The 26,880-nt window shown below is 37.9% G+C and overlaps 1 protein-coding gene across 1 annotated transcript in view; it reads right to left on the bottom strand.

Moving 5' to 3' along the window:
- Positions 1–6,953: 6,953 nt before the first annotated feature.
- Positions 6,954–26,880, bottom strand: part of NMU (neuromedin U) — a gene marked incomplete at both ends in the record, with an annotated part of 30,665 nt that continues 10,738 nt past the window's right edge. Inside the window, 7 exons of the mRNA XM_080697065.1 lie at positions 6,954–6,989; positions 9,060–9,113; positions 12,610–12,684; positions 14,378–14,428; positions 14,516–14,545; positions 18,605–18,664; positions 23,111–23,158. Coding sequence (XP_080553191.1) covers positions 6,954–6,989; positions 9,060–9,113; positions 12,610–12,684; positions 14,378–14,428; positions 14,516–14,545; positions 18,605–18,664; positions 23,111–23,158 — 354 coding nt within the window. The remainder of the gene's footprint in view (positions 6,990–9,059; positions 9,114–12,609; positions 12,685–14,377; positions 14,429–14,515; positions 14,546–18,604; positions 18,665–23,110; positions 23,159–26,880) is intronic.

The following is a 26,880-nucleotide window of genomic DNA, read 5'->3' as shown; positions in this document are numbered from 1 at the left end:
GCAGGTGACTCCAGTGAGCTCCGTTGCCAGGCAACACGGAAGCTTAGAAGTCTAGGGGTGGCTTTGGGTCCTGACCAGCAAGTCTTGAAGCATCTATCTCAAGTAACGCCTTTCCTGTTGACCTTGTGGGGCCGATGCTGGTGCTCCTCCCACCCTTCCTTCTACCAGCGCCATCACCAAACCAACCAGTTGTTTCCATCCCACACCCTGCTCTTTTCCAAGAGAAGCAACACAATCCTGTGGTGAGGAGCTCTTAACCTGAAGTTCAAAGCCGTATTTAGATAAATTTTGGCGGAAACACCTGATGCCTAGACTCTGCTGTACACATCACTTTATGTGTACATTTTTTCTGGAGTTAAGGGCCAGAGCTTTCATTAGTTTCTCAAATAGGGCTGCCGGCTGCCCGAACTCAACTTAAAAACTTACTACATTAGGAGACAGGTGCTCTGTTTTTGGGTAGGAATCCTAGATAATTGTGTTACTTGGAGTTTAAGTTACCAAAAGAATGTTTACTAGGAGTTGCTATCAACTTGGAAAAAGCACTTGGTGTCATTAAATGGTTTTGTGTTTGCTCCCAACCCAAAGGCATGCCCAATAAAATTTGGAAAACAAGAAAAAGTGTTGTTGTTGTTGTTGTTGTTATTGTTATTTTGTGGTACTAAGGATGGAACCCTGGGGCATTCTACCTGTAAGTTATATTCCCAGCCCTATTTATTTTTTATTCTGAAACAGGGTCTCTCTAAATTGTGAAGGGCCTAAGTTGCTGAGACTAGCTGTAAGCCTGAAATCCTCCTGTCTCAGCCTAAGTACTGGGACAGCTGACGACAGTCACCACACCTGGCAAAAATGTCTTTAATGCCACATTATAAAACTTGGGTTAATCATTGGACCATTTCATTTGTAATACTGTTAGTACTGAATACAAATCCTGTGCCCCTAGCAGCCAATATATTCTATTGTATGTGTGTATGAGACATTATTCAATGTAAATGCTTAAAAACATACGTTTTGTAACCATCTTGGTATTTCTCCTTTTTTTTTTTTTTACCATCTCCTCCTTTCTTATCCTAAGGAGCCTTCAAAATATGTCAGCAACTACATCTTTCTGGATTTTCTAGAGGACCTGGGAACTGCTACTTAATATTCAACCCCTTTTATTATTTTAACCAAAAAAGGAATCGAGGCTAGTTGAGTTACTGTGAAGAGAACTAATGAATACTGCCCCATGCATTTGTAGCATTAGAGCAGGAGTCCCTCCCTTCATTTTTTAAAAAAAATGCAATTTTTGTCCCCTTCTGTTTCTTCTTTCCTTATGATCTTCACTTAGACTGACAGAAATAAAATTTGGCAACTTTTTAGTTAAGCTGTAATCATTGGTCAACATCAAGAAGACAGGTTTATTATTCTGCTGTAAACAATATAAAGGAGCTGGGTGTGATGGCACACATCTGTAATCTCAGTACTTGGAAGGCCGAGACAAGAGGATGGCAGGTGAAGGACAGCCTCAACAGCATAGTGAGATGCTCAGCAATCTAGTGAGCTCCTTTTTACAAAAAACAAAAGATAAAAAAGGGGGATGAATGTGTAGCTTAGAGGTAAAATGCCCTGGGTTCAATTCCCAGATGCAGAAGAAAAAAGAAAGAGAGAAAGAAAATAAATAAATAAATAAATAGATAAATAAATAAATAAATGACCTGATCTTACCCATTCAAAGATCGACCCCCCTCTAATCAGCAACAACCTCCTTGGTGAAGGTAGGAATTCAAAGAGGTAAGTCAGAAGGAAAAAAATTGAGTGTGTGTGGGTAAACTCAACTTCCATCTGATGTTCTCTGGCTACTAAACTTTAATTCGGTGTAAAAATTTTTCCAAGTATGTTTTTGATCCTCAATAGAATATTTTCTTTCTGGCAATGGACAAGACTGGTTGTCTTTCAGATGCTGCAGGGTGAAACAACTATTTTAAGATTAATGAATGGTATGAATTGGCAGAAAGATCCCCATTAATGTATTTGTAGCAGTCAGAAATCTTTTTTTTCTTGGTACAGGGGATTGAACCCAGAGGCATTCTACCACTGAACTACAACCTATTCATTCATTCATTCATTCATTTTTTTTGCTTTTGTAACAGGGTCTGTGTTGCTGAGAGTCTTGATAAGTTGCTGAAGTTAGTCTTGAACCTGTGATTTTCCTATCTCAGCCTCACAAGTACTGGGATTATAGGTATATACCATCACACAAAGCTAATCAGAAATCTTTTTTGGCATATAAATCATAATTCGCTTATAGAACCATTGGATGGGCCGTGACCAAATCTCTCAACTAGTGTAGTTTCAGTTGGTATTCACCTTCTAAGATTGTGCTATTGGGCATTCTGATATTTATGAGTTGATTAGTTTGTCACTGAAAGAATCCAAATGAGATAAACTAAATTAGTCCATTGAATTCCTTATGAGTAATTTTAATAAAATATTTTCTAAAAAACTCCAAAACAAAACAACACCATGTGTGCCAGTTTTGTCAAAAGCTGCAGGCATCTAAGGAACATCATTATTTACAGTTTTATTATAATCACATCACTATAACAGTAAGAAAAAATATTTTAAGATGCTTTTTTATTTTCAACAGATTAAACATTTACAGTTTCAACATTTACTGAGACTGTTTACAATATAGGGATTTTTCGACAGCATAAATTTAGGAAGAATTTTTTTTAAAAGAAAACAAAATGTTAGTACATTTTGTATTCCATAGCATCATTTTCATGAAAAATTATCTGGCATCTGTAAAAAAAATGAAAAATTATATTAAATTCAATTGTAAATGAGCATGTGAGTATGTGTATATAATGTTTGTTTACAGACTTTTTATAAATATTTTGTTGCAATATAAGAACATAGACATCTGAGGTATTTATCAGCTGTTCTTCAGTTTGTGTATGTATATACATGTGTTTATGGGTACACACATATACATATACATATCTACACATACATACACATATATATGCATGTATACATTATATATGTACTAAGGATTGAACCCAGGGGTGTTCTACCTTGAAGTTGTAACTCCAGCCCTATTTTATTTTGAAACAGTATCTTAGTAAGTTGCTGAGGCTGCCTTAAGTCTGTGATCTTTCTTTCTCAGTATCCATGTACTGTGATCACAGGCATGCACTACCATGCTCAGCTTCAATCTCTATATTTTTTACTATTGTCACTTAACCTCTTTCTGATAGAACACTTACATCTGTGTTTTTCAAAGGTTTACAGTATTTAATCATATGAAACATTTAATACTAGTGTTCATCAATACCAGTAAATTTTTTTAAATTTGGAAACAGGGTCTCACTAAGTTGCTGAGAGCCTTACTAAATTGCTGTGGCTAACTTTGAACCTGCAAGCCTCCTGTCTCAGCCTCCCAAGCAATGGGATTACAGGCGTGCATCACCACACCTGGTTTAGCCACTTTCTAACATATACTCAGATAACAAAGATGAAGAAATAAAATTATTGTCAAGTTGTTTTTCTATAGGAAAAGTAAATGAAATTTGTAGCAAATTAGTCCATATATATCCCAATTTTGGGAATATTCCAAATAAATAATATTCAGCCTCAGAGAAATTTTATCAAATTGATCAAATCATGAATTAAATTCCATTTCACTTTGTGAATACTCTAGCACTAGTTTGGGGTTACATTCTTGGATTTTATTTTCCATTTAGTAATAAACTGGTTTTTGTTTATTACAATGGATGTGGATGTGTAGAGGGAAGAGAATAGGGATTTGAACCTAGGGGTATCCTATCTCCAAGCAAGACACCATTTTTTTTTTTTTTTCATTTTAAAAGAGGATCTGGCTAAGTTGCTGAGAATTTAGCTACATTGGTAAGGCTGTCCTTGAACCTGTGATCCTCTTGTCACAACCTCCAAGTACTGGGATTATAGGTGTGCAGATTTTTTAAGTGCCTGTGTACATTTGTGACATCATAAAATTCAGAAGTTTTCTCACTAACTCTCTGTTCTTAATTCCTTGGAAAATAAAAAATTAAGAACACGTTTTCTGCCAGGCATGGAGATGCACACTTGTAATCCCAGCATTCAGAAGGCTGAGAGAGGAGGGTTGTAGTTCGCGGACAGCATCATTACTTAGTGAGGCCCTCTGCAACTCAGTGAGACCCTGTTTCAAAATTAAAAAAAAAAAAAAAATACAGGGCTGAGTGTGTCACTAGGAGGTCGAATGCCTATGGGTTTTACCCCCAGCACCGCAGAAAAACAAAACAAAACAAAAAAACCATGTTTTCTCATATTTCTCAAGTGAACATCACTTATCAGGCCTCTTTAGAAACAGGAGTTAATGCCAAACATGGTCTCAGAATTCAAGTTCTTGGGCATGTCCTATCAACACATTAATTTTTTTTTTCTTCTTTCCAATGTTTCATTTATTTCTTTCTTATCTAATTGACTTGGACAATACATTAAGAACTACATTAAACAAAAAAAGTAAAATAGCATCTTTATTTTGTTCCTGACATTAATGGAAGTGCTCCAAAGGGCTTCACTATCAAGCCTGCTACTAATTTTGTTTGAGCCATTATATACATAAAATTAAGAAAGGATTTATCTCTTTCTATAGTAGTTTATTTTAAAAGATCAGAAATTGATGTGAAAATTTACCAAGAGCATCCACTGAGATTATCCTTTAATTCCTTCTCTTCTTCTTCCTCCTCCCCTTCCCCCTCTTCTTCCTCCTCTCCTCCTCTCCTCCTTCTCCTCCTCCTCCTCCTCCTTCTCTTCCTCCTCCTCTTCCTCCTTCTCCTTCTTCTCTTTTTTTGAAATACCAGGGATTGAACCCACAGGCATTCTACCTCTACCTCTGAGCTACACCCCAGTCCTATTTTATTTTGAAACAGTGTCTCACTAAGTTGCAGAGGACCTCACTAAGTTGCTAAAGATGGCCTTGAACCTGTAATTCTCCTGTCTCAGTCTCTCAATTACTGGGATTACAAGTGTGTACCACCCCGTCCAGCTAATTTTTCTTCTAATTATGAAATGTTTTTAAAGACTTCTTAATGTTGAGTGATCTTTGGGTTTCTAAAACAAATCTCAACTTGGGGTCATGTAATTTTTTAAATATATTGATGAATACTATTTACTGAAATTTCTTTTAAGTTTTTTTCATTGCTATTTGTAAGTAGTATTAAGTTTCCATTATTTTTTAAATATTTTGGCACTAATCTTAGGTTGACTTCATAAAATATTTGAAGATTCTACCTGTTTGAGCTAAAACTTTTTAATTAATTGTCTTACTACATTTTGAGTGATTAGTGTCTACAGGATTTTTAAAATTTTTCTTTTAGCTATTAATCTGTTTTAATTTTTTCTTTCTTCTGTGGTCAGTTTTGGTAGTATCTACCTTACTAGACAAACCTCCATTTTATCTTGTTTTCCAAACTAATATTCACAAAGATGTGCAGAGTACTTTTTTTTTTGGGGGGGGGGCTGTAGTGTGGATGAAACCCAGGGCCTCAGCATGTTAGGCAAGTGATCTACTTACTAAGTCATATCCTCAACTGCAAAGTACTGTTTTATAATTTCCATTTCTTCTATATCTTTTTAAATTTTGTTATATTTTTGTATTTTGTATATTTATGGTTTAGCCTTTTTTTCTAGATTATGCTAGGTTAAATAAATTATTTTTAGCTGGATGTGATGGCACACACTTGTAATCCCAGCATTTGGGAGGCTGAGACAAGGGGATAGTGGTTCGTGGACAGCCTCAGCTACTTAGTGAGGCCCTTTGCAACTCAGTGAGACCCTGTTTCAAAGTAAAAAATAAAAATATAGGGCTGGGGGTATTACTCGGAGGTAAAATGCCCCTGAGTTCCACTCCCGGTACCGAAAAAAAAGTTTTTTAAAATTGTTTTTGCAAAGGATCAGTGTTTTGCTTTCTTTACCAATTTTTCTAATTTGCTATTTTCAATGTATGTATGTATGTATGTATGTATGTATGTATGTATGTATGTATGTATTATTTGTGGCACTAGGGATGGAACCCAGTGGTTTTCGACTTCTATACCTCTATCCCTAGTTTGTTTTTTATTTTGAAACAGGGTCTCACTAAGTTACCGAGGGTCTGGCTAAACTCCTGAGGCTGGTTGTGAATCTGTGATTCTCCTGTCTGAGCCTTCCAAGTACTGTGATTACAGGCATGTACCACTATTCCTAGGTTGGAGTTTTTAATTGTTATTAAAGAAGAATCCTAATGCTTTCAATGCCGAAAATAATTTCTGTGTGTGTGTGTGTGTGTGTGTGTGTGTGTGTGTTACTAGGGATTGAACCTAGTGGTGTTTTACCTTTGATGATTGCAGGTTCATGTCCAGCCTCAGCAATTTAGTAAGACCCTGTTTCAATTTTTTTTTTAAAGGGCTAGGGTGTAGCTTAGAGGTAGAATGACTCTGGGTTCAATCCACAGTATAGATAAAAAAATTAATTTTATGAAGCTAAGTACATTTAAGGGCTGAGATAAATTAAATGAATATTTGCAAAAGTGTGCTCAAGATATAATTTAGCTTTAGTATTACAAATATTTATCAAGATAGACTACTTTGTGTTATAAATTTATCAATACGCATTTCAGTTTGATTTAAAAAATTATTGTCTAATATATTATCACTGGGTATATTGGCACACACCTGTAAGTCCAGCTACTCAGAAGGTTGAGTCAGGAGTGTTAATTATATCAAGGTTTGAATTTTTATTGTGGTTTTCAGTGCCTACGATAATGCTCCAGGGTTTACAGACTCTCAAAACATACATAAAAGCCTTCATTGAGCATAATTTAGTTTGTGAATATTTGGAATCAACAAATTTTCAAATTCAACTCAGCTGTGAAACACATACCACCATTTCATTTTTATTTTACTCATCTATTTTTTTAAGCACATACCATTTTAAATGAAACCTGATGATCTTCTCCCATTGCGTGGCTGAAAAATAAGAAATTAGAAGTAAATCAGTATAACAAAGAATGGAAGCCAATACTCATAGAATAGTGATATAATGATACAGAGGAATGTCTCTTTAATGTGTGTCAGAATCATCTGGAGGAGTGTGTGTGTGTGTGTGTGTGTGTGTGTGTGTGTGTGTGTGCTTTTCACAATGTAAAAACAGAATCCCATAGCTGGAGTTTCTGACTTAGTAAGTCTGAGGCAGGGACCCCTAATTTGTATTTCTAACAGATTCATTCTCTCTCTCTCTCTCTCTCTCTCTCTCTCTCTCTCTCTCTCTCTCTCTCTCTCTCTCCTCTCTCTCTCTCTCTCTCTCTCTCTCTCTCTCTCTCTCTCCCTCCCTCCCTCCCTCCTTCCCTCCCTCCTTTCTTTCTTTCTTTCCTTTCTTTCTTATTTCTCTTTTTTTTTTGTGGTGCTAGGGATTGAACTTTGAGGCATTCTACCTGTGAGTTATACCCCCAGCACTATTATTTATTTTGAAACAGGGTCTCCCTAAGTTGCAGAGGGCCTTGCCAAATTGTGAAACTGCAATCTTCCTGTCTGTCTCATTGTGTCTGTAATGAACATGTACTGATTTGTTTTTCTTATCATTATTCCCTAAACAATATGGTATAACATATTTTATATCATTAACATTGTACTAGGTAACATAAGTAATCTAGAGATGATTTCTAATATATAGGAATATATAGTAGGTCACATGCAAATGCCACACCATTTTAGAGAAGGCACTTATGCATCCTCAGATTTGGTGTCCTTGGGGTGTCTGGAAACAATTCCACATAAATACCAAGGGATGACTGTACTTTGTATTTGTTTTACTCATCTATTTCTTCTATTAGGCTATTGACTCCTAGAGCTCAGGAATCAAGTCCTGTATTTTTATTCTCATTCACTGGTTCAACGCCCAGCATCTAGTAGATGTCCTGTTGAATAAACTAATTAAAAATTTTGGCAATGTATTAAGAATGCAAATATTTTACAAAGTTTAGCTGCTTAGAAAGAAACTCACAATTTCATATATAATTCAGGCATACAAAATGAGAAATGCCACCACGAGGCTTTTTCTACGTGTAGCCTTTATTATAGTTGATTCTTTCAAGAATTTGTGAAAATAGTTATAACTCTTCCAATTTACTGCATCAAAAATTTATTAAATGACTCTTTGGAACCTAAGAAACAATGTATCATGAAATTAAGCAGCCAAGCACATGAATATCACTTGCAAAGCACATGAATATCACTTGAAGTATTTACAAACATGAATAGTGAATCAGAGAACAGATCAGAGATGTGGTGCTACTGGAGCAATAAGGTACTGAGAGGAGAGAATGTCAGATGTTAACCCTTGATGTCAGATCCCTATAAATAAACTTTAAAATGTAAGGTGCTCACTTTGGCAGCACATACAGTAAAGAAAAATTGGAATGATACAGAGAAGATTAGCATGGCCCCTCTGCAAAGATGATATACAAAAAAATTTTTTTTTTTTTGTGGTACTGGGGTTCCTGGAAGCCCTTCTACCTCCGGACTACACTCCCAGACCTATTTTATACTTTTTTATGTGGAAACAGGGTCTCTTAAGCCAGCACAGCTGGCTTTGAACTTGTATGATCCTCCTCTCTCTTCCTCCCAAGTGTGGGGATTACAAGGGTGTGCCACCACGCCTGGGGATGACATGCAAATTTTTGAAGTATTCCATTGTTTTTTTGTTTGTTTGTTTGTTTGTTTGTTTTTGCGGGTTTGGGGATGGAATTCATGGGAATTTGACCTCCGAGCTATACCCTCTGCCCTATTTTTTATTCTTTATTTTGAAACAGGGTCTCACTAAGTTGCAGAGGGCCTCACTAAGTAGCTGAGGCCGTCTGTGAACAGCGATTCTCCAGTCTCAGCCTCCTGAATGCTGGGATTACAAGGGTGCGCCACCACGCCCAGCTGAAGCATTCCATTAAAAAAAATTAAACTTAATGAGTCAATTAAATAAATGCACAGTGGAAGCATTTTTCACTTTATATTGATAGTTTTTAAAAATACATCGTATGTGCATACCCTAAATAAAAAGTATCCTCGACTTCGACTTGCAAAAGGACTTTGGAATTCTTCCTAGAAACAAAAAGGAGGAAATTACAAAGCTAATAACACTAAAAGAAAGTGCAAATTTATCTGGAGAGTAGAGGAAGCTCTACTCAAAGTTACCATCAACTATTATAACTGAAGAGGGAATAGAAGACTGGAGTAAATAATTCGTATAGGTAGAGAACCATATTTATACCTAAAAATTTTCAATGACTAACAGTATCATCAGAATAATATACTTAAAAATAGCTTCTTTATCAATATTATAGATCTCCTTTTAGGCATTTTGTTAGTTATATATATATATTCATGAATAAATAGATGAATGTCAGGCATATCATTATCATCTATATTTAAAATCTCCTTTTAGCATTTTTTAGAATGAAATAATATGTTTAAAATATGAATCCTGCTGGGCGTGGTGGCGCACGCTTGTAAATCCCCTTGCTTGGAAGGTGGAGATAGGAGGATCGCACAGGTTCGAAGCCAGCCTCACTAGCTTAAGAGATCCTGTTTTCAAATAAAAATATAAAAAATAGGTGTCTGGGAGTGTAGCCTGGAGGTAGAAGGGTTTCAAGGACCCCCCCAAAAAAAATTAAAAAAAAATAAAAAATATTGAGAAATTAGCATTTTACAACATATACAAGGAAACTATATATTTAGGCATCTATAATAAGAAAAGCTCTTGTGTATATTAAAGAGAAGAAAGAAAAAGGTAGCATAAAATGTAAGCTAAACTATACCAAATAGTTAAAAATTTCAAATGCAAAACCCAAATGTGCAGGTCTTTTGAGAGTCATCCCATTGAGAGATAGAACAGTATATAAAGAAAATCTGGAGCCAGGCGTGGTGTCACAAACTTGTAATCCCAGCACCTGGGAGGCTAAGACAGGAGGATCGCAGGTTTGAAGCCAGCCTCGACAGCTTAATGAGACCTTGTTTCAAATAGAGTGAGAGTGAGAGCAAGAGAAAGAGAGAAAGAGAGAGAGGAGGAGGGGGTAGAGGAAGATATCTAACAATCAGAATTCAAGAAAAGTGTTTGAATGCACAAGATCTGAAAATTCATTTACTTTAAGGATACAAAATACTTCACTATCAAAAATATATTTTAAAATTAGGTGACTTAGGCACACAATAGCTAATACCATTGCAAATGTTTTTTTTATTATTTCTCTCTTACACTCTTTTCTTTCATACATTCTCAGAAATCTTAACTTGCTACAAAATACCTTTAGAATTTATCATTTGTCTGACAGTATATAATACTAAGTCAGAGTTTATATTTTTGCCTAGTTATCTAGAAATATAGTCTCACTCAAAGTTGAAAATAAAAAAACACTAAATAAAAATACTGAAATAATATAACCAATTTGCGTGTGTGTGTGTGTGTGTGTGTGTGTGTGTGTCTGTGTGTGTGTTGCTAAGGATTGAATTTAGGGGCATGCTAACTCTGAGCTACACACCCAGTCCTATTTTATTTTTAATTTGGAAACAATATATCACTAAGTTGCTAAGAGCCTTACTAAGTTGCTGAGGCTGGCTTCAAACTTTCAATCCTCCTGTCTCAGCCTCCCAAATACTGGGATTACAGGTGTGGGTCACCAAGCCCAGCTTCAAATAAATAATTATTGATATACTTTGAGGAACTGGATCTTTTCACTGAAATTATATACCATTCATAGTTAAGCAAACACTTAATGGAGTAAAAGTTAATTTAAAAAGCATATTTTTAGGAAGTTTGATGACAAGTGGCTTTTTGCATTTTGGAAATTCTAAACTTTTTTATTGGTGCATTGTAATCATACATCCTAATGGGGTACAAGATGGTAGAGGCTGAAAATTCTAAATGTTAAGAGGCTATTAGAATCTCCCTTACATTTCTCTTTAAAATTGGTAGCAGATACTGTTCCTGATGGAAGCTAAGTTTAAAAATGCCAGAATATAGGAAGAAAATAAGAATCAAAGAAATACATTTTGGAACATTTATTCATTTAAACTATATGCATTTTGAAGACTGTGGGTAGTACTTTAACAACAGTAAAATAAACATGCTAGTGAAATTAAGGGAACATTTGATTCAGATTCAATGTTTAGTGATAAAGTATATAATTCAATGATAAAAATAACAAAAGTATTCAAGATTAAACTATAAAGAGAACATCACAGTCAAAAACTATTTGCCTAGAGTCTGGAGACTACTGTAATTTCTTTTACTAGTCTGACCTTGGGAAACTTCTTTACTCTAAATTGTTTTCCCTTTTGTAGATTGGGATAATAGCACTTGTGTAAGTCCCAGTAGAATTCGCAATAGAATAAAATGAGATAAGACTAAAAATTATAGCAAGCTTCAACAATGTAAGGCTTAAAAATATTACTCAGAAACTTTCAGCATTGAAAAGCATTAGGATTCTTCTTCAATAGCAATTAAAAACTCCAAGCCAGGTCTCATGGCTTACATCTGCAATCCCAGTATTTGGGAGGTGGAAGCTAGAGGATTGAAGGTTTGAGGCCAGCCTCGGCTATTTAGCAATGCCCTCAGCAACTTACTGAGACCCTGTTTCAAAATAAAAAATAGAATAGTGCTGGGGGTATAGCTCAGAGGTAGAATGCTTCCGGGGTCAATCCCTAGTAACACACAAACAACACACACACACACACACACACACACACACACACACACAAGTTAATAAACTAGACACTTTGGGCACTGAAAACATTAGAAGTCTTCTTCAGTAACCAAAACTCCAAGGCAAGTATGGTGGTGCATGCCTCTAATCCCAGTATATGAAAGGCTGAGACAGGAGGATCACAGGTTATGGCCAACCTCAGAAACTTAGCCAAACCCTCAGCAACTTAGTGAGACCCTGTTTCAAAATAAAAAATAAAATAGTTTAGTGGTAGAATTCCTCTGGGTTCCATCCCTGGTACCACAAATAAATAAACTCTACAGGTTCAAGCTTAGAATTGTGAATTCTGTTATATAGTCATCTGATACATAGGTACTGAGTTTAGGTCATATTTGTGTTAACTATGGAAAATTAAATATCTACATGTATTTGGTGATTTTTATATTTCAAAATCCTTACTCATACTAACACTTTAACACACAGACAAAAAGTGTAACATCCTAGCTGTCTGTCAACTTGGCTATAAAGGACAGTAAATGGTCCTCTACTTGTTCTCCTAGTCCTACCTAAAGCCTAAACACCCCGCAGGGTTCTTTCTTAATCCAAGAACAAGTTTTCCCACTGGGAGGGTCATGAAAAGGGGAATAATCCCAGCTTTCCTTGCTGTAACAGAGCTTGAGTTAGAAGTGATGGTGCACAGAGTGGGAGAGGGGCTGAACAATTTTCTTCCCTCGTAGGAGAACACCTCTGCACACGGGTGCTCCTACATGATGAATTCACCACACTCATGCGGGGCTCGTCCTGAGAAGAGATCCTGTACACTAGGATACTAGGAATTTGCGGAAAGGGCTGCCCACACAAAGTGGCAAAGCAAGCATGCAGTTGGCGTTACATACGTCCACTTTGAACCTCTTCATTCTTCTCTCATGCAGTCGAGGGACGAGCTGCAGCAGCGGATGCACGACAGAGGACTAGGAGGACACGAGCACACGTGATGAGCACAGGGCTTCTCAGCATCACACAGAAGCACGGTTTCCTCTGGAGGATTCCCCCCCCCCTCAGTACACTTGCCCCATATCAATAAAACCCAAACCAAACCGAAACAGAAAACAACAGTAACAAAAAAAGGAAATTAAAGATGTTATCAAAGACAGCCCTTTGTGAGCACGTCAAAGAAGTGGGGTGAATAAACCAGGAGATGGGATCCAAGTTGGTGGCCCTGGCTAAGATATTTTTTTATTATTATTTGAAGAAGCACTTTCCTGAGGGCCCCAGCTGCCTGCAAGTAAAACTCCTCACCACATCTTTTGGGAGACACAAAGCCATCTGTTGCTTCTAGACTTAATTAAAATAATTTGGTCCAGATGAAACCAACTTGTGTCATTTTTCCATTATGAACACAGTTCATAGAAGATTATACTATCCGTACATCTAGTAACCTACTTACATTTCATATTTAAAACTGAAACACGGAGCAAGACAACAGGGGCTCGAGAATGACAATGTGTTATTGAGAGTGGAAACTGTGACTGAGATACGCTTTCTCAAAATACAAAGCTGGCAAGCAGAAGGTGAAAGCGCTCGAGACGGAGCTGCCTAAGAGGGCTGCTGTTTTTAAAAATAGGTGGAGTTGAGCCTTCTTCCTAATATTAAATCCATTTACCAAATGGATTACTTTAAACCTTATAAAATGCTTGTCTTGTCTGCTGATGAATTCAGCTTGCCTTAGGTGTACAATTGGACTAATCTCTCAACTCCTCATATGTAAGGATATTCCACGTGATAAGCATTTAATACCGAGTTTAATTTGACAGTTACGTTTCCACAGGTGCACACATGTTTAAAATACGCTATGCTTCTCATTCCCTAACTGGTTTATGGTATCAAATCACAAGCTTTGAAAGAATATTAGAGCCAATAATTACTAAGTATTCTAGATTGAAATACCAAAGTAAGTTGATTCCCTTCCTTCCTTCCTTCCTTCTTTCCTTCCTTCTTTTTTTTCTGGGGATAAAATCTAGGGCCTCACTTATGCTAAGCAAGTACTTTTTCACTGTTCACCCCAGTCCCAGGTAGCATAAAAAAAAGCAAAACTACCATTAAAACCACACAAGTTTGAAGTGAACAAATTCAAGTTACTGGTCTCTTGCTAATTTTAGAGTAAATGCTGACATTAAATGCATAATTATTGATAAGGAATTAGGATCTTAGGAATAGAAGAGGAGATTCTAGTTATATTTAATTATATGTTTGATAGTCACTTAAAGTAATTCTTTAAAAGCTTTGAATACAACTATTTCCCCTCATGTGAACTGCCATTACTTACTTGCCTTTTTTTTTCTCCTTAGGATGTAAATTCCAGGAGGGCAATGACCTTTTTAAAATTTTGTTTTATTTCCTGCTATACTTATAGTACTTAGAATTGTTCTTGGCAAATAATATATATTCAGTGAATATAACTGCTGAATAAACAAATGAATTTAATGTGCATGTAGTTATCGATATAAAATAAATGTATATTCAGTATTGATTTCCATTGTTCACCCACACATAAACTTTTAAAGTAAAAAATCTTAATTTTGATCTTGGTATAATAAACCACAAGAACATATGTTTTCTTTTTAAAAACGCTAGTGATTACTAATAAGTAGTCCTACAACTTACCACAACATTTGAATTGCCCAACTTTCGTGTCTTCGAATAATGAAATAAGAACTGTTTAAAAAAAAGCAGTAAGTTAGACTGTAAAAGATTAATAGTTTTTAAAATTATTTTAATATATATGTATAAAAATAACCTTACCCTCTTAGTGTTATCTTTTTTCTCTTGATCCTATTAAAAAGATACATTATGTTATCTATTTTAAAATTATGATATAAATTTATAATATATTAGTTATATCATATAATTTTAAAAGCATATGTGTTACATATAAATCTAATACTAAGTTGGTTAAGTATCAATTACTCTAAAAATAAATGGAAAATTAAATATTGTTTATAAATAAAGACATGAACAACAGTCCTTACTATGATTATTCAAAAAAGTAAAAAGTTGGAAACATCTTAAATGTTCAGCAGTGCTGGGACAGGAAATTATAATCAAACAATAAAATATCCAGGGGAAAGCACTAAGAAAATGATATAAAATATTTGTAATTGTTTTCAGCAAATTATAAGATTATAAATTGTGTTTTATTCCTCCCACACACTTTTCTATACTCTTCTCTCCCTACAATAATCTGTGTGGGGTTTTTTTGTGTGTGTGTGGTACTGGGGTTCCTGGAAGCCCTTCTACCTCCTGGCTACACTCCCAGACCTATTTTTTATATATATATTTGGAAACAGGGTCTCTTAAGCCAGCACAGCTGGCTTTGAACCTGCGCAATCCTTCTGTCTGCGCCTCTCAAGTGCGGGGATTACAAGTGTGCGCCACACGCCTGGCGCCAAAAATCTGTGTTTTAACCATCATATTATTTCTTTTTAATTATTCTTTCTTGTGCTTACTTGCTTTTCAGTGTGTGTATGTGTATTGGGGAGGGGAGGACTGTAGATTGAACCCAAAAGCATTCTACCTCTGAGCTACATTTTCAGGCTTTCTTATTTTTTATTTTGAAAGAGAGTCACACTGAATTGCTGAGGTTGACCTTGAACTTGAGATCTTCTTGTCTCAGTCTCCAAAGTACTAGGATTGCAGGCATGCATCACCATGCCTGGCTCCTGACTTGCTTTTAATGCAAAAGGAAGATGATGGATAAGCATACTAGTAGTTTTATCCTAATTTTTAAAAAGTACATTAAGCTTTTTGGAAAATTTCAGCACTAGAAACAACAGATGAATATACAGTTATATCTAATATTTTCGAAAATACTTATGGACTCCCGGGAAGATGGTAACTGAGGGAAGCAGCATATGCCAGTCCTGCTGACACTGATCTCCATTGCCTTAAAAACAGCAATCTTACAAAAGCCAGAAAACACCATAACTATAAAAAGAACACAATAAGTAAAAGGCAGCAGGAAAAAGAAGCTAGAAGACGGATCAGAGAGCAGAAATGAAACCTGCCCGTGTTGCGGCCATGGACACTAAGCAGGACCATCTTGCTTCACTGTATTTGACTCCAGAGATGAACAGGAAAACAACCAAGGACTTGTAGGAAGCAGCTGCAGATCGTCAGAACTGTAAGCCATCAGTTCCTTCTGCCAAACACCAGCTACAACTTGCAGCAGTGGCAGCCAAGCTCACCACGCCCTCCAGAGATCCAGAGTGGTGCTCAACAACACCATAAGTGAAGCTGCTGTATCCGTGGGAGAACGACCAGCGCGGAAACTCCAGAGACTCATGCAGCCAAGGTCCTGGATCTGAGACCTTGCGGTTCAACCCTGTGAAGGTGGAGATGGAGTCTGCTGTTGGACATAGCAGAGGCTCAGACATACTCAGGCTCTGTATCAGTGAAAAGTGTGGCAGGGAGACCTATGATGAACGCTAGTTCCAACTAGTAGGATCTCTGGGATCACCATAGACCACCCAATCATGGTGAACAGAGAAAAGTCAGAACAACCCAGCCCTCGCTGTGAAGAACAGAGCCTCTTACATTGAGTTTGGTCCCAGAGGCAGCCACCACCTATGGAGGCAGGGAGAGACCGAGACTCCACATCTATGGAAAGTGTAGAGGGTGACTTATGCTTACCACTATCCCCATGATACTGGCCATCTGCATAGACTGAGAAAGACTCAGAGAACCGGGCTTGAAGCAGGAAAGGTGCCGGTGGCACTCGGTGTCTGCATAGATCTTCTGTACAGCAAAGGTAACTATCAAGAACCTCAGCTGAGAGCCAACAGAGTGGGAGAAGATTTTTTCCAACTACTCCTCAGATAGAGGACGAATATCTAGAATATACAGAGAACTCAAGAAACTCAGTGCTAAGAAAACAAATAACCCAATCAAAAAATGGGCAAGTGAACTAAATAGATGCTTCCTGAAGGAAGAAATTCAAATGGACAATAAATGCATGAAAAAAATTCAACATCACTAGTAATCAGAGAGATGGAAATCAAAACTACCCCGAGATGATTCCACCTAACTCCAACTAGAATGGCAATCATTAAAAACACAACAACAAATGTTGGTGAGGGATGCGGAGAAGTGGAAACTCTAATACCTTGTTGGTGGGATTGCAATTTAGTGCAACCACTTTGGAAAACAGTATGTAGGATCCTTAGAAGAATGGGAAAGAACTTACCATATGATCCAGCAATACCACTGCTGAGTATCTACCCAAAAGAAAGGATACCAAACTAATGCATGCATATCTATTTTCATAGCTGCACAATTCATCATTGCCAAAATATGGAACCAGCCAAGATGTCCATCAACAAATAAATGCATTACAAAATTATGGGTTATATACACAATGGAATTTTACTCAGTGATAAAACACAATTACATCATTTATAGGGAAATAGAACTGGAGAACATTATGTTAAGTGAGATTAGTCAATCACAAAAAATAAGAAATCAGATGCTCTCCCTAATATGTGGAAGCTAGGGAGAAAATGGGTCATAGGAGGAACTCTAGACGAAGAAGGAGATAGTATAGATGAGCAAATAAGGCATCCTAACTGAGGGGATGGGAAGGGTGAAGAGGGAAATTCTCTAATACACATGATATACATAACAAACATGTTAATGTCAGTCACTAAGCCAAACACGAGAAAGAGGGAGGGAGAGTGAATGGGGTGGGAACTGGGTAAGGGCTAATTGGGAGATGTGTGTATGTATGTCTCCACCATCTTGTTCCACATTGAGATGTATGACTACAATGCACCAATACAAAGAAATCAATATATATAAAAAAGAAAATACTTTTGATTTCACACTACCAAAGTTTCTTTAAATGATTGTGTATGGAAGGTATGAAAGTTATAATACGTGTACCAATGGCCACAGGTTAAACTAGAATTACTAAAAAAAATTAACTCTAAGTGCAAGAATTTTATCTTTAATAGGGTAGTCTTAAAATAAGTTCAAGCTTTTTGTAAGGTAAAGAATAGAAAATGAGGTATGGTGCTTATGCTAAGTTTGTACGTATCTTCACTTAGGACAAAATATTCTTCCCCCCAAATTAAATACTTAAATAAGCAACCAAAATACAAATGTAAGAATATAATTTTCAAACTAACATCGAGAATATAGTTTTTTTTTTTTGTAGTGTGGTGGTCAAATCCAGGGCTTTACACATGCTATGCAAGAGCCTGTACCACTGAGCTAGTCCCCCAGCCCCTAATTTAGGATTCTTTTTTTTTTTTTTTTTTTGGTGGTACCGGGGTTCCTGGAAGCCCTTCTTCCTCCGGGCTACACTCCCAGACCTATTTTATATTTTTGAAACAGGGTCTCTTACGCCAGCACAGCTGGCTTCGAACCTGCGCGATCCTCCTGTCTCCGCCTCCCAAGCGCGGGGATTACAAGTGTGTGCCACCACGCCCGGCGTGTAATTTAGGATTCTTAATGTCTCACTCTCTAGCAAAGTATAATGTCCTAACCTTCGAACCATAACACATATTTCACAGCTTAGAAAGATGCATCTGGTCTCTAACTGTAGCATGAGTCAGAGAGAAAAATAAAACCAATATGACAGCAAATTTCTTCCATCAGGCTGGAACCTATTTTATACTTGATGGAAACATAAGATTTCCCACTTAGATGATTCTAAACTCCATTAATATGACCCTAATTTATCAGATACCAGAGAAACTGAAGTTTTTGTTCCTTATTTCAAAATCAATATAGCCATTTCAAGCTCCTCTTGACATATTTTCTTTCAGGAGAAGTCCAAGAAATGTTTTTTAGGCAATGTTTTGACGACAAACAAAGCAATGGTTTCACCCTTACCTGAGGCTTTGGTAGAATCCCCATCACCAAAGAGCAAAGCTTCTTCAGTTCAGTGGGGGCCTAATGAAAACGAGAAGATACAAGGACTATGCTTCTGCTTGCACAGTAATGGCATAGAAGATGTAACTCAGAATGTGAGGAGATTCCAGCTACCCAGGAAAGAATGCTTCTTGTGGATCACTGAAACTCTGTTGGAACCCTTTGATGTGTCTCCTAACAAAAACTTGGCAGTTAAAAGTAAAACCTTTTTTTAGTCGGGCGTGGTGGCACACACTTGTAATCCCAGCATTCGGGAGGCTGAGACGGGAGGATCGCAGTTTGTGGACAGCCTCAGCTACTTAGTGAGGCCCTTTGCAACTCAGTGAGACCCTGTTTCAAAATAAAAAGACTAAAAAATAGGGCTGGGCGGTGTAGCTCAGAGGTAGAATGCCCCTGGGTTCCATCCCCAGTACCACACACACAAAAAAAGTAAAACCTTTTGTCTAACCAACACACACACACACACACACACACACACACACACACACACACACCTATGTATATACTGATTAAGGCTTCCACTGTGGTCCAGTTACCTAGTTCTTGGGTACTGGCTAAGATACTCTGAAAGTCTATGACCAAGAGTAACCAGGGCAGTGCCAGAAAGGGATTAGTTTTCCCCAGCTTGTAGCAAGTGCACCGACATGCCAAAGCTGTGAGCCTTCCTGCATATTACTCATTACGGCTAATTTGAAAATCCTGCAATTGCTCCCAAACAATGGGCACCAGAAGAGAAGAAGCCATGCGTGGTGCCCTCAATTTGAGTACCACCCTTCCAGGTTGCTGACTGCACTCTCCAGGATCAGGTTTGTCAAAGCATTTGCGCTCAGAAGTAGGGCAGGGCTCCTTGTGGTTAGCAGGCAGCTGGGTGTGGTAAGGAGAAGCACAGATGGACAAGCAGGGGCAAAACCTGCACTGCACAGGATCTAGCACAGCAGCAGCACCGACAGTGACTACCTACTAAATGCATTTTGGAGGTGAAGTGCAGGGACACCGGAGGCTGTCCAATCAGTGGTTGGAAGTGTGAGCTATGGGGGTGAGCAGTCTGCAACTCTACAGCAGTGCAGATTCCATCCCTACTCCTCATTAGCTGTGTTACCAAGGGCTGGTTACCTAATCGCTCTAACCTTAAGTTTCTTCAGTCAGAAATCAGGGATGACATCACGCCAGGGAGTTCCTGAAAGGATTAAAGGTAGGCAGAGTCCTTAGCCTTGATGTTTGGCTGCAGTCCCTGGTAAATTAGAGGACATGTGCAAAGGTAGTTCGGGGACAGCACTCTTCCTACCCTTTTTTTTTTTTTTTTTTGGTGGTACTGGGGTTCCTGGAAGCCCTTCTACCTCCGGGCTACACTCCCAGACCTATTTTTACATTTTTATTTGGAAACAGGGTCTCCTAAGCCAGCGCACGTGGCTGGCTTCGAACCTGTGTGATCCTCCTGTCTCTGCCTCCCAAGCACGGGGATTACAAGCGTGCGCCACCACGCCCAGCTCTTCCTACCTTTCAACAACTCTGCACACCCAATGAGGCTGGTGTGGTTAGACACAGCTGGAGTCACGACACTATCTCTGTGCAGCCTTCTCAGCCCAGGAGCCCTGCTTTTGTTCTATTTGTTTGCCTGCCATGCAAATGGTTGGGGCATTTACTAATACCATGAAATGGCTCATGTTTATAGAGCATTTCAGTAAATTAAAACATGATTTCATATACATAACTCAATTTTTCCTTAAAAATAAAAGGGTATGGTACACAGAACAGGAATTGTTATTCAATATATAGAAAAAGTGAGGTTCTATAAGATTATTTGTCCAGTGCTACAAAAGGTTAGTTATTGGTAGAGCAGGGCCTGACCTATAGATAGTCTTGTACTGTGCATATAACTTGTTAAACCTAGTTAGTTGAGAGTTGCCGTGTGTGTGTGTGTGTGTGTGTGTGTGTGTGTGTGTGTGTGTGTTGGGCAGGGATAGGAATTAAACCCAGGGAAATTCTACCTCAGAGCTACACCAGCCCAGCCCTATTTTATTTTTTCTTTTGACATAGGATCTAAGTTGAAAAGGCTGGCCTCAAACCTGCAATCCTCCTGTCTCAGGCTCCTAGGTGCTGGGATTACAGGCATGTGACATCAGGCTGGGCTCTTTTTGGGGGGAGGGCTCACACATCTTAGGCAAGTGCTCACTCTGCTACTGAGTTACCCCAGCCTGCATAATGGGAGCTGAATGAGGGCAGAGTGTGCTCAGAATGATTCATCCTCTCTTTCTTGGTCCCTTTTGAGTTCCTCCCCCCAAAAAAATTTTGGAAATAAAATCCTGAAACATCTCTTATGGCCCATATAGAAAAGCTGCAAGACATAAAGCAATAAATAAATAAATAAATAATATTTGGTCATGTCATCTGTCAAAAATGCATCTCAACTGGAAGAAGAATAAATTTACATATATAAGTTGTTTCACCTTAGATAACAGATTTTAGGCAAGATGAGGCTTGGCAAGAAGATTGAGCTTTGAGAAAATTCAAAACAAATGTATTGTTTTTAGCTCCTCTTTATAAGAAGCCATTATTCTCAACATTTCAGGATTTTTCATTTTTGAAGTTTTCAATAGTTTGTTATTTATTTATAGACCTTAAAGAGCCTTTATTTTCTATTTGTCAAAAATGTTTTGAAAGCACTATCCAGATAATCACATAAATAATAGAATAATAGCTACTGTGAAAAAGTAATAATGTTTAAAAATGTATCAAAGTGGATTATAATTTGCATTATAAATGTAAAAGACCCAAATAGTAAATTTAACCAAGCTCTTCTTAAAAGGTACATAGAACTGAAATCCAGTAAAAGTTTTTCTCTTGATGAGGTTTAAATGAGGGCTTTGAAATTCATCCTCCTGGTTCTGCAGATATAAAAAGGATTCTGAAGATGTTCCTGAATTTTAAATATAACACAAAAGCTTATGTGCTAATATCATCTCATGTTATACATCTGTCAATAGTCTTTGAATGATTTGAAATGCTGTTTAAAATGTCATCTAGTGAGTGCAGGGGGATTGGGGAAGAGAGATTGAGAGGGAAAAAGGAGGACTGATGTAGGAGACAGATTAAATAATGCTACGCCCATATATGAAGGTATCATATATACCTTGAGAAAAGAGAAGGGGAACTCGGAAGAGGGGAAACTGGGTAGGAAGCAGAATAAAATACACCAAGTGACACGTATATGTATGTTTGTATTACTTTAAAATTACGTATAATATATAATTACAATGCACCAATAAAAGTCTTCTAAGAATGTCACCACTTATGTCTGGGTTAGGCTGAGGCAGGAGGATCTCAAGTTCAAGGTCAGCCTCAGTAACTTAGGGAGACCATGTCTCAAAATAAAAAATCAAAGTGGATGGGGATTATAGCTCAGTGGTAGAGTGCCTCTGGGTTCAAGAAAAGATAATCTGTGATCCCAGTCTTGCTTTACCACCCAGTGCCTCCAACTTCCTGCAGGTGATCCTCTGCTGCCAGGGGGACTGGGTCAGAGGGCAAAATGTAGCAGTACACAGGGCTGTTCCCCCATGCCTCAGGACAACTGTCTGGGAGGACTGTGTGAATGACAGCCTGGGCCCGGTGGTCAGTCCAGGGAATATGCATCACACACACACTAGCCTCTGTCCTTCTGGTGGTACTGCCTCAAAAAGGCAAGAGGGGCTCCCTCTGCTCCCTTGCAATCAGACATGGATCCGCAGGAGAGGCAGAGCACCAGTAAGGCAACTCAGGGAGAAGCCCCTTATTTACCATTCCTTGTGTTTCCATGTAGATGGGCTGGACTAGCACTCCTGGCCTCTCTCTGCAACCGTCTTGTACCTCGTGGGAAGAGGAGTGCACTGGGAGGGGGAAGGTGGGCATGCGCAGCTTAGCCTTCCATCTGAGGAGCCAGGGCTGTGGCCAGCTGTGCTTGTGCGCTGCCTGCTCTGTGGCTGAGAGCCTGACTGTCTGGAGGCCCAGAGCTACTCTCTGAGACTTGTAGGCAGGCTTAAGTCTGAGGGAAGACACACTTGGCACCAGATCTAAAGCACTGTTCAAACTGACTTTTCACTTACCATAATGATGCTCTGATTTCCACAAGCCTGATGCATGAGTTTATCAGTAGGTTTCAAACTCAGTTGGGTGACAGGATATTAGTTCTCAAATACAGATTGAGTACTATTAATTTAACACAGAATTTGATTCTGAAATTAGCATTTTAATTTGATATCCTATAATTTTCAAAATGCTTGTATATTATCTAAAAATCTATTATTTAGAGATAAAAACCCAAGCGTTTTGAAACACAAGCCCAGAGTACTGATTACTATCTGCAGATGATGTAATAATATCTACTATGTTGACATATTTTGGTGAGTCCAAAAAGGTCCAAAGAGAAATGGAGAATTTCAACATACCATGCAGATGCCTACATTATTATGAAACACCTCTCACTGAAATTACCTGAGTCTGGGAATCCTTGGACAGAAAGGATGAGCAAGCATCATCTACCTGTAGAAAATAAAAATGTCAGTTACATCCTGGAAACAGAAAAGAGCAAAAGAATCACAAAGATTTTTATAAAGTTCAATCACCTACACAACAGTAATCAAAGTTCTGCAATAGCTTAGGACTCTGCATATGAAAGAACCCTTAAAACTCTATGAGAACCCTGCATGGTGGCGCACCCTCTGTAATCCCAGGATTTGAGAGGCCAAGAAAGGAGAATCACAGGTTTGAACCAAGCCTCAGCAATTTAGCGAGATCCTCAACCACTTATTGAGACCCTGTTTTAAATTTAAAAATAAGAAAAGGGCCGGGCTTGGTGATGCACACTTGTAATCCCCTCATTTGGGAGGCGGAGACAGGAGGATCGCGCAGGTTCGAAGCCCCTCGCTAGTTTAAGAGATCCTGTTTCCAAATAGAAATATAAAATAGGTCTGGGAGTGTAGCCTGGAGGTAGAAGGGTTCCATCCAAGTACCACTAAAGAAATATAATAATAATAATAATAATAATAATAATAATAATAATAAGAAGAAGAAGAAGAAGAAGAAGAAGGGGTTGGAGGTGTAGCTGAGAGGAAGAATGCCCCGTGGTTCGATCCCCAGTGTGTTCAGGGAGATCTTTTATAAAATAGGTCTTGAAATTGGGATTTGCCCAAATTTACTTCCAGTCACAGGCATATACAGCCCTGATAATTGATGATTGGGATCATAAGATAATATAAAGATGCCTTAAACATCAAGTGCAAGAAATTTTCAGCCTGAGAAATATGAGAAGTGACTAAAGAATAGCCTCAAAATTAAGAACTGCTATGCAGTTCCTAGTTACACAGGAATCTAATACCACCTAACTTCTACATGATAATTGCATGACGCATAGCAAATGGGAAAGACCTTTAAGACTACATATGCAAACCACTAGTTCTCTACCATGAAATCAGTATTACAAGAGTTCTGTTTTATAATGAATGATTCCTGAACTACAGACAGCAATGCTCTGTTTTCGTCTTCATGCTAGAGAGACAATTTTAGAGACTATAGCACAAGAGGTTTATACTAACCATAAAAAAGGCTGTGCTGAGAAGTGAAGCACTAAGGCGGATTTCTGAAGTTGTTTATGGCATTTATGTCTTTGGTGGCCATTTTAATGGGACTGAAAAAGGTGGCACTGATTCTTGTATGTCAGAAACGACTTAGGTTGAGTCCTGTTTATGCCCCTTCAGCCCCAGAATCCGCTATTGATTAATTTGTATTCTTACATCAAACTGAGGGGGAAGGTATTATACTTTTCAGTCTTAACTTCTCAGCTTCTTATTGCTTTCAAGTTAACCATCTCCTAAGATATATGATTCTCTAATTTAGAAAATAACAAGTGTAGCTGGGCGTGGTGGTTCACGCTGGTAATCCCAGCATTCGGGAGGCTGAGACAGCCTCAACTACTCAGTGAGGCCCTCAGCAACTTAGTGAGACCCTCTTTCAAAATAAAGAATAAAAAAAAAATAGGGCTGAGGGGTGTAGCTTGGAGGTCAAATGCCTCCATTCCCAGACTGGCAAAAAATAAATAAAAATAACAAATGTATGAGACATTACGGAAAGAAAATAAGCTTAGGTCTTTTACCTTCATGGAACTTGTCATCTTCTCTGTATATAAAAATATTTGGAGGATATTTGGATATTACACTTATCCCTTGTGCCTACACACCTGCTCTCTCTTCCACAGCATGCAAACCCAGAGTCATGAATTCAGGAATGCACATACACACACACGCATGCACACACATGTACATGCACATACACAGTGATAAATGTCTTGAGGCAAGGGCTGTATTGGCCAGAATAAAGCTAAGAATAATAATAATAAATATTATTTATTAATAATAATAAATAAAGGCACATGCCTATGACCACTTTAATTGGGAGAATGAGATGGGAGAATTGCAGGTTCAAGACCAGCCTCAGCAATTTACAAGGTCCTCAGCAACTTAATGAGACCCTATTTCCAAAATAAATAAATAAAATAGAACTGGGGTGTAGCTCAGAGGTAGAATGCCATTGGGTTCAATTCCAGTACCATATACACAAAAATGTTCAATAAAAATTTAATTAGGTTAAATTTGTAAAAAAATAAAAATAAAAAAAAGAGCTGGGCTTGGTGGCTCACACTTTTAATTCCAGCATTGGCAGGCGGAGACCGGAGGATTATGGTTAGTGGACAGCCTCAGCTACTTAGTGAGGCCCTCCGCAACTCAGTGAGACCCTGTTTCAAAAAATAAAGAATAAAAAATAGGGCTGGGGTGTCTCTCAGAGGTAGAATGCCCCTGGGCTGTGTCCCCAGTACCGCATAAATAAATAAATAAATAAATAAATAAATAAATAAATAAACAAACAAACAAATCAGTCGTCAACTGACAGGGCAAAGTGAAAATGATGGCTTTTTAAGTTCTGAATTTGGACCAGTGCTTAGTCCATTGCCTCTGAAATTATGGTCTTTCATAAGAGAGGAGGAAGTGGTTCCTCCTGAAATTTTCACAAAGCAGAGGTATCTGAAGACACCACACTCGAGGGGGATGTCATCTATGTATAAACCAGGCTGCCCATCTATGTGAAGTGGCTTGTGTCCAAGCACAGAGAATTCTGGACCCTCAATATTAATCACTGAATCAACATTGTTAGAATAAAAGCATGAGGTTTTAAAATATCCTAATTAATCAAATTAGGAGGTCACTGCAAAGATTTCCAGTCTTTGTTCTTGTTTCTCTGGCAGTACAGCAACGTTGCTCCCCACTCTCCATTTGGGTCAGCATTTCTTCATGTTACTCAGCTTACGGCTCTAATGCCTTCAAGTGCCACTGACTGCTTTTGAGAACGTGGTGTAGACCACTGGTGAATCTACTTGAAAAATGTTTGGTCTCTTAAATGTCAGAAAAGTATATCTGAATAGTGCTATATTTTTTACAACCTCCAGCAGAAAAATTAACTGTGTTCTTAGCATCTTAACTTCCTCTAATACCTTTTTGTATAAAATATTTCATAGTACTTTCTCAACTCTTTAAGAGTCTCCTTTCAGAGTTATCATCTAAAATATTTTTCCAAAGATTTTTTCATATAAACAGATGATTTTGAGCAAAAACAAAAGGTTCTGTATAATATATTATTGTCTGTTGTCTCAATTATTCTTGATTTTGATTTGTATTTCTCCACCAGGGCAGAGTTGAATTTCTGTACTGTTAGAGACAGTCTAGTTCCTAGCACTTATTACCTATCTTTTTTCTTCTCGTGTATATTTTGTTGGAGTTGGGGTAGGAAAAAAGGGTATGCTCATTGATCATCACTAGTCTTATTTTATTATTTATTCATTTATTATTTTGATATGTTGGTCCCCTACCACTATTCCATCCTTCCATGGGAAACTCTTTTAATTCATTTGATGTGCATCCTCCATTTGTCTATGTTCTTATAAAATCTGTTTTGTCTGCATGGATGTGTTTTTCCTTACTCCCCCACCCCTTAACACTAACCTTTGGGATCTATCCATGGTGCTGGCTGTACATCTAGTATGCTGCTTCTAACTGAGGCTCAGTACTTTATAATATGTATCTATCCTACATTAATATTTACTCCCGAGTGATGGATAGCTGGGTTCCCTTAGATTATTTTCATTAGCAGCTAAGCTACAACCAACCTCCTTGCACAACTGCCATCTTCTCGGCATTTGGAGAGTATCTTTGGCC

The sequence above is a fragment of the Muscardinus avellanarius genome, assembly GCF_963383645.1.
Source record: "Muscardinus avellanarius genome assembly, chromosome: 6".
NCBI classification, from domain to species: Eukaryota; Metazoa; Chordata; class Mammalia; order Rodentia; family Gliridae; genus Muscardinus; species Muscardinus avellanarius.
The sequence above is the reverse complement of the archived record's forward strand: the minus strand, read 5'-3'. Positions and strand labels throughout refer to the sequence as shown.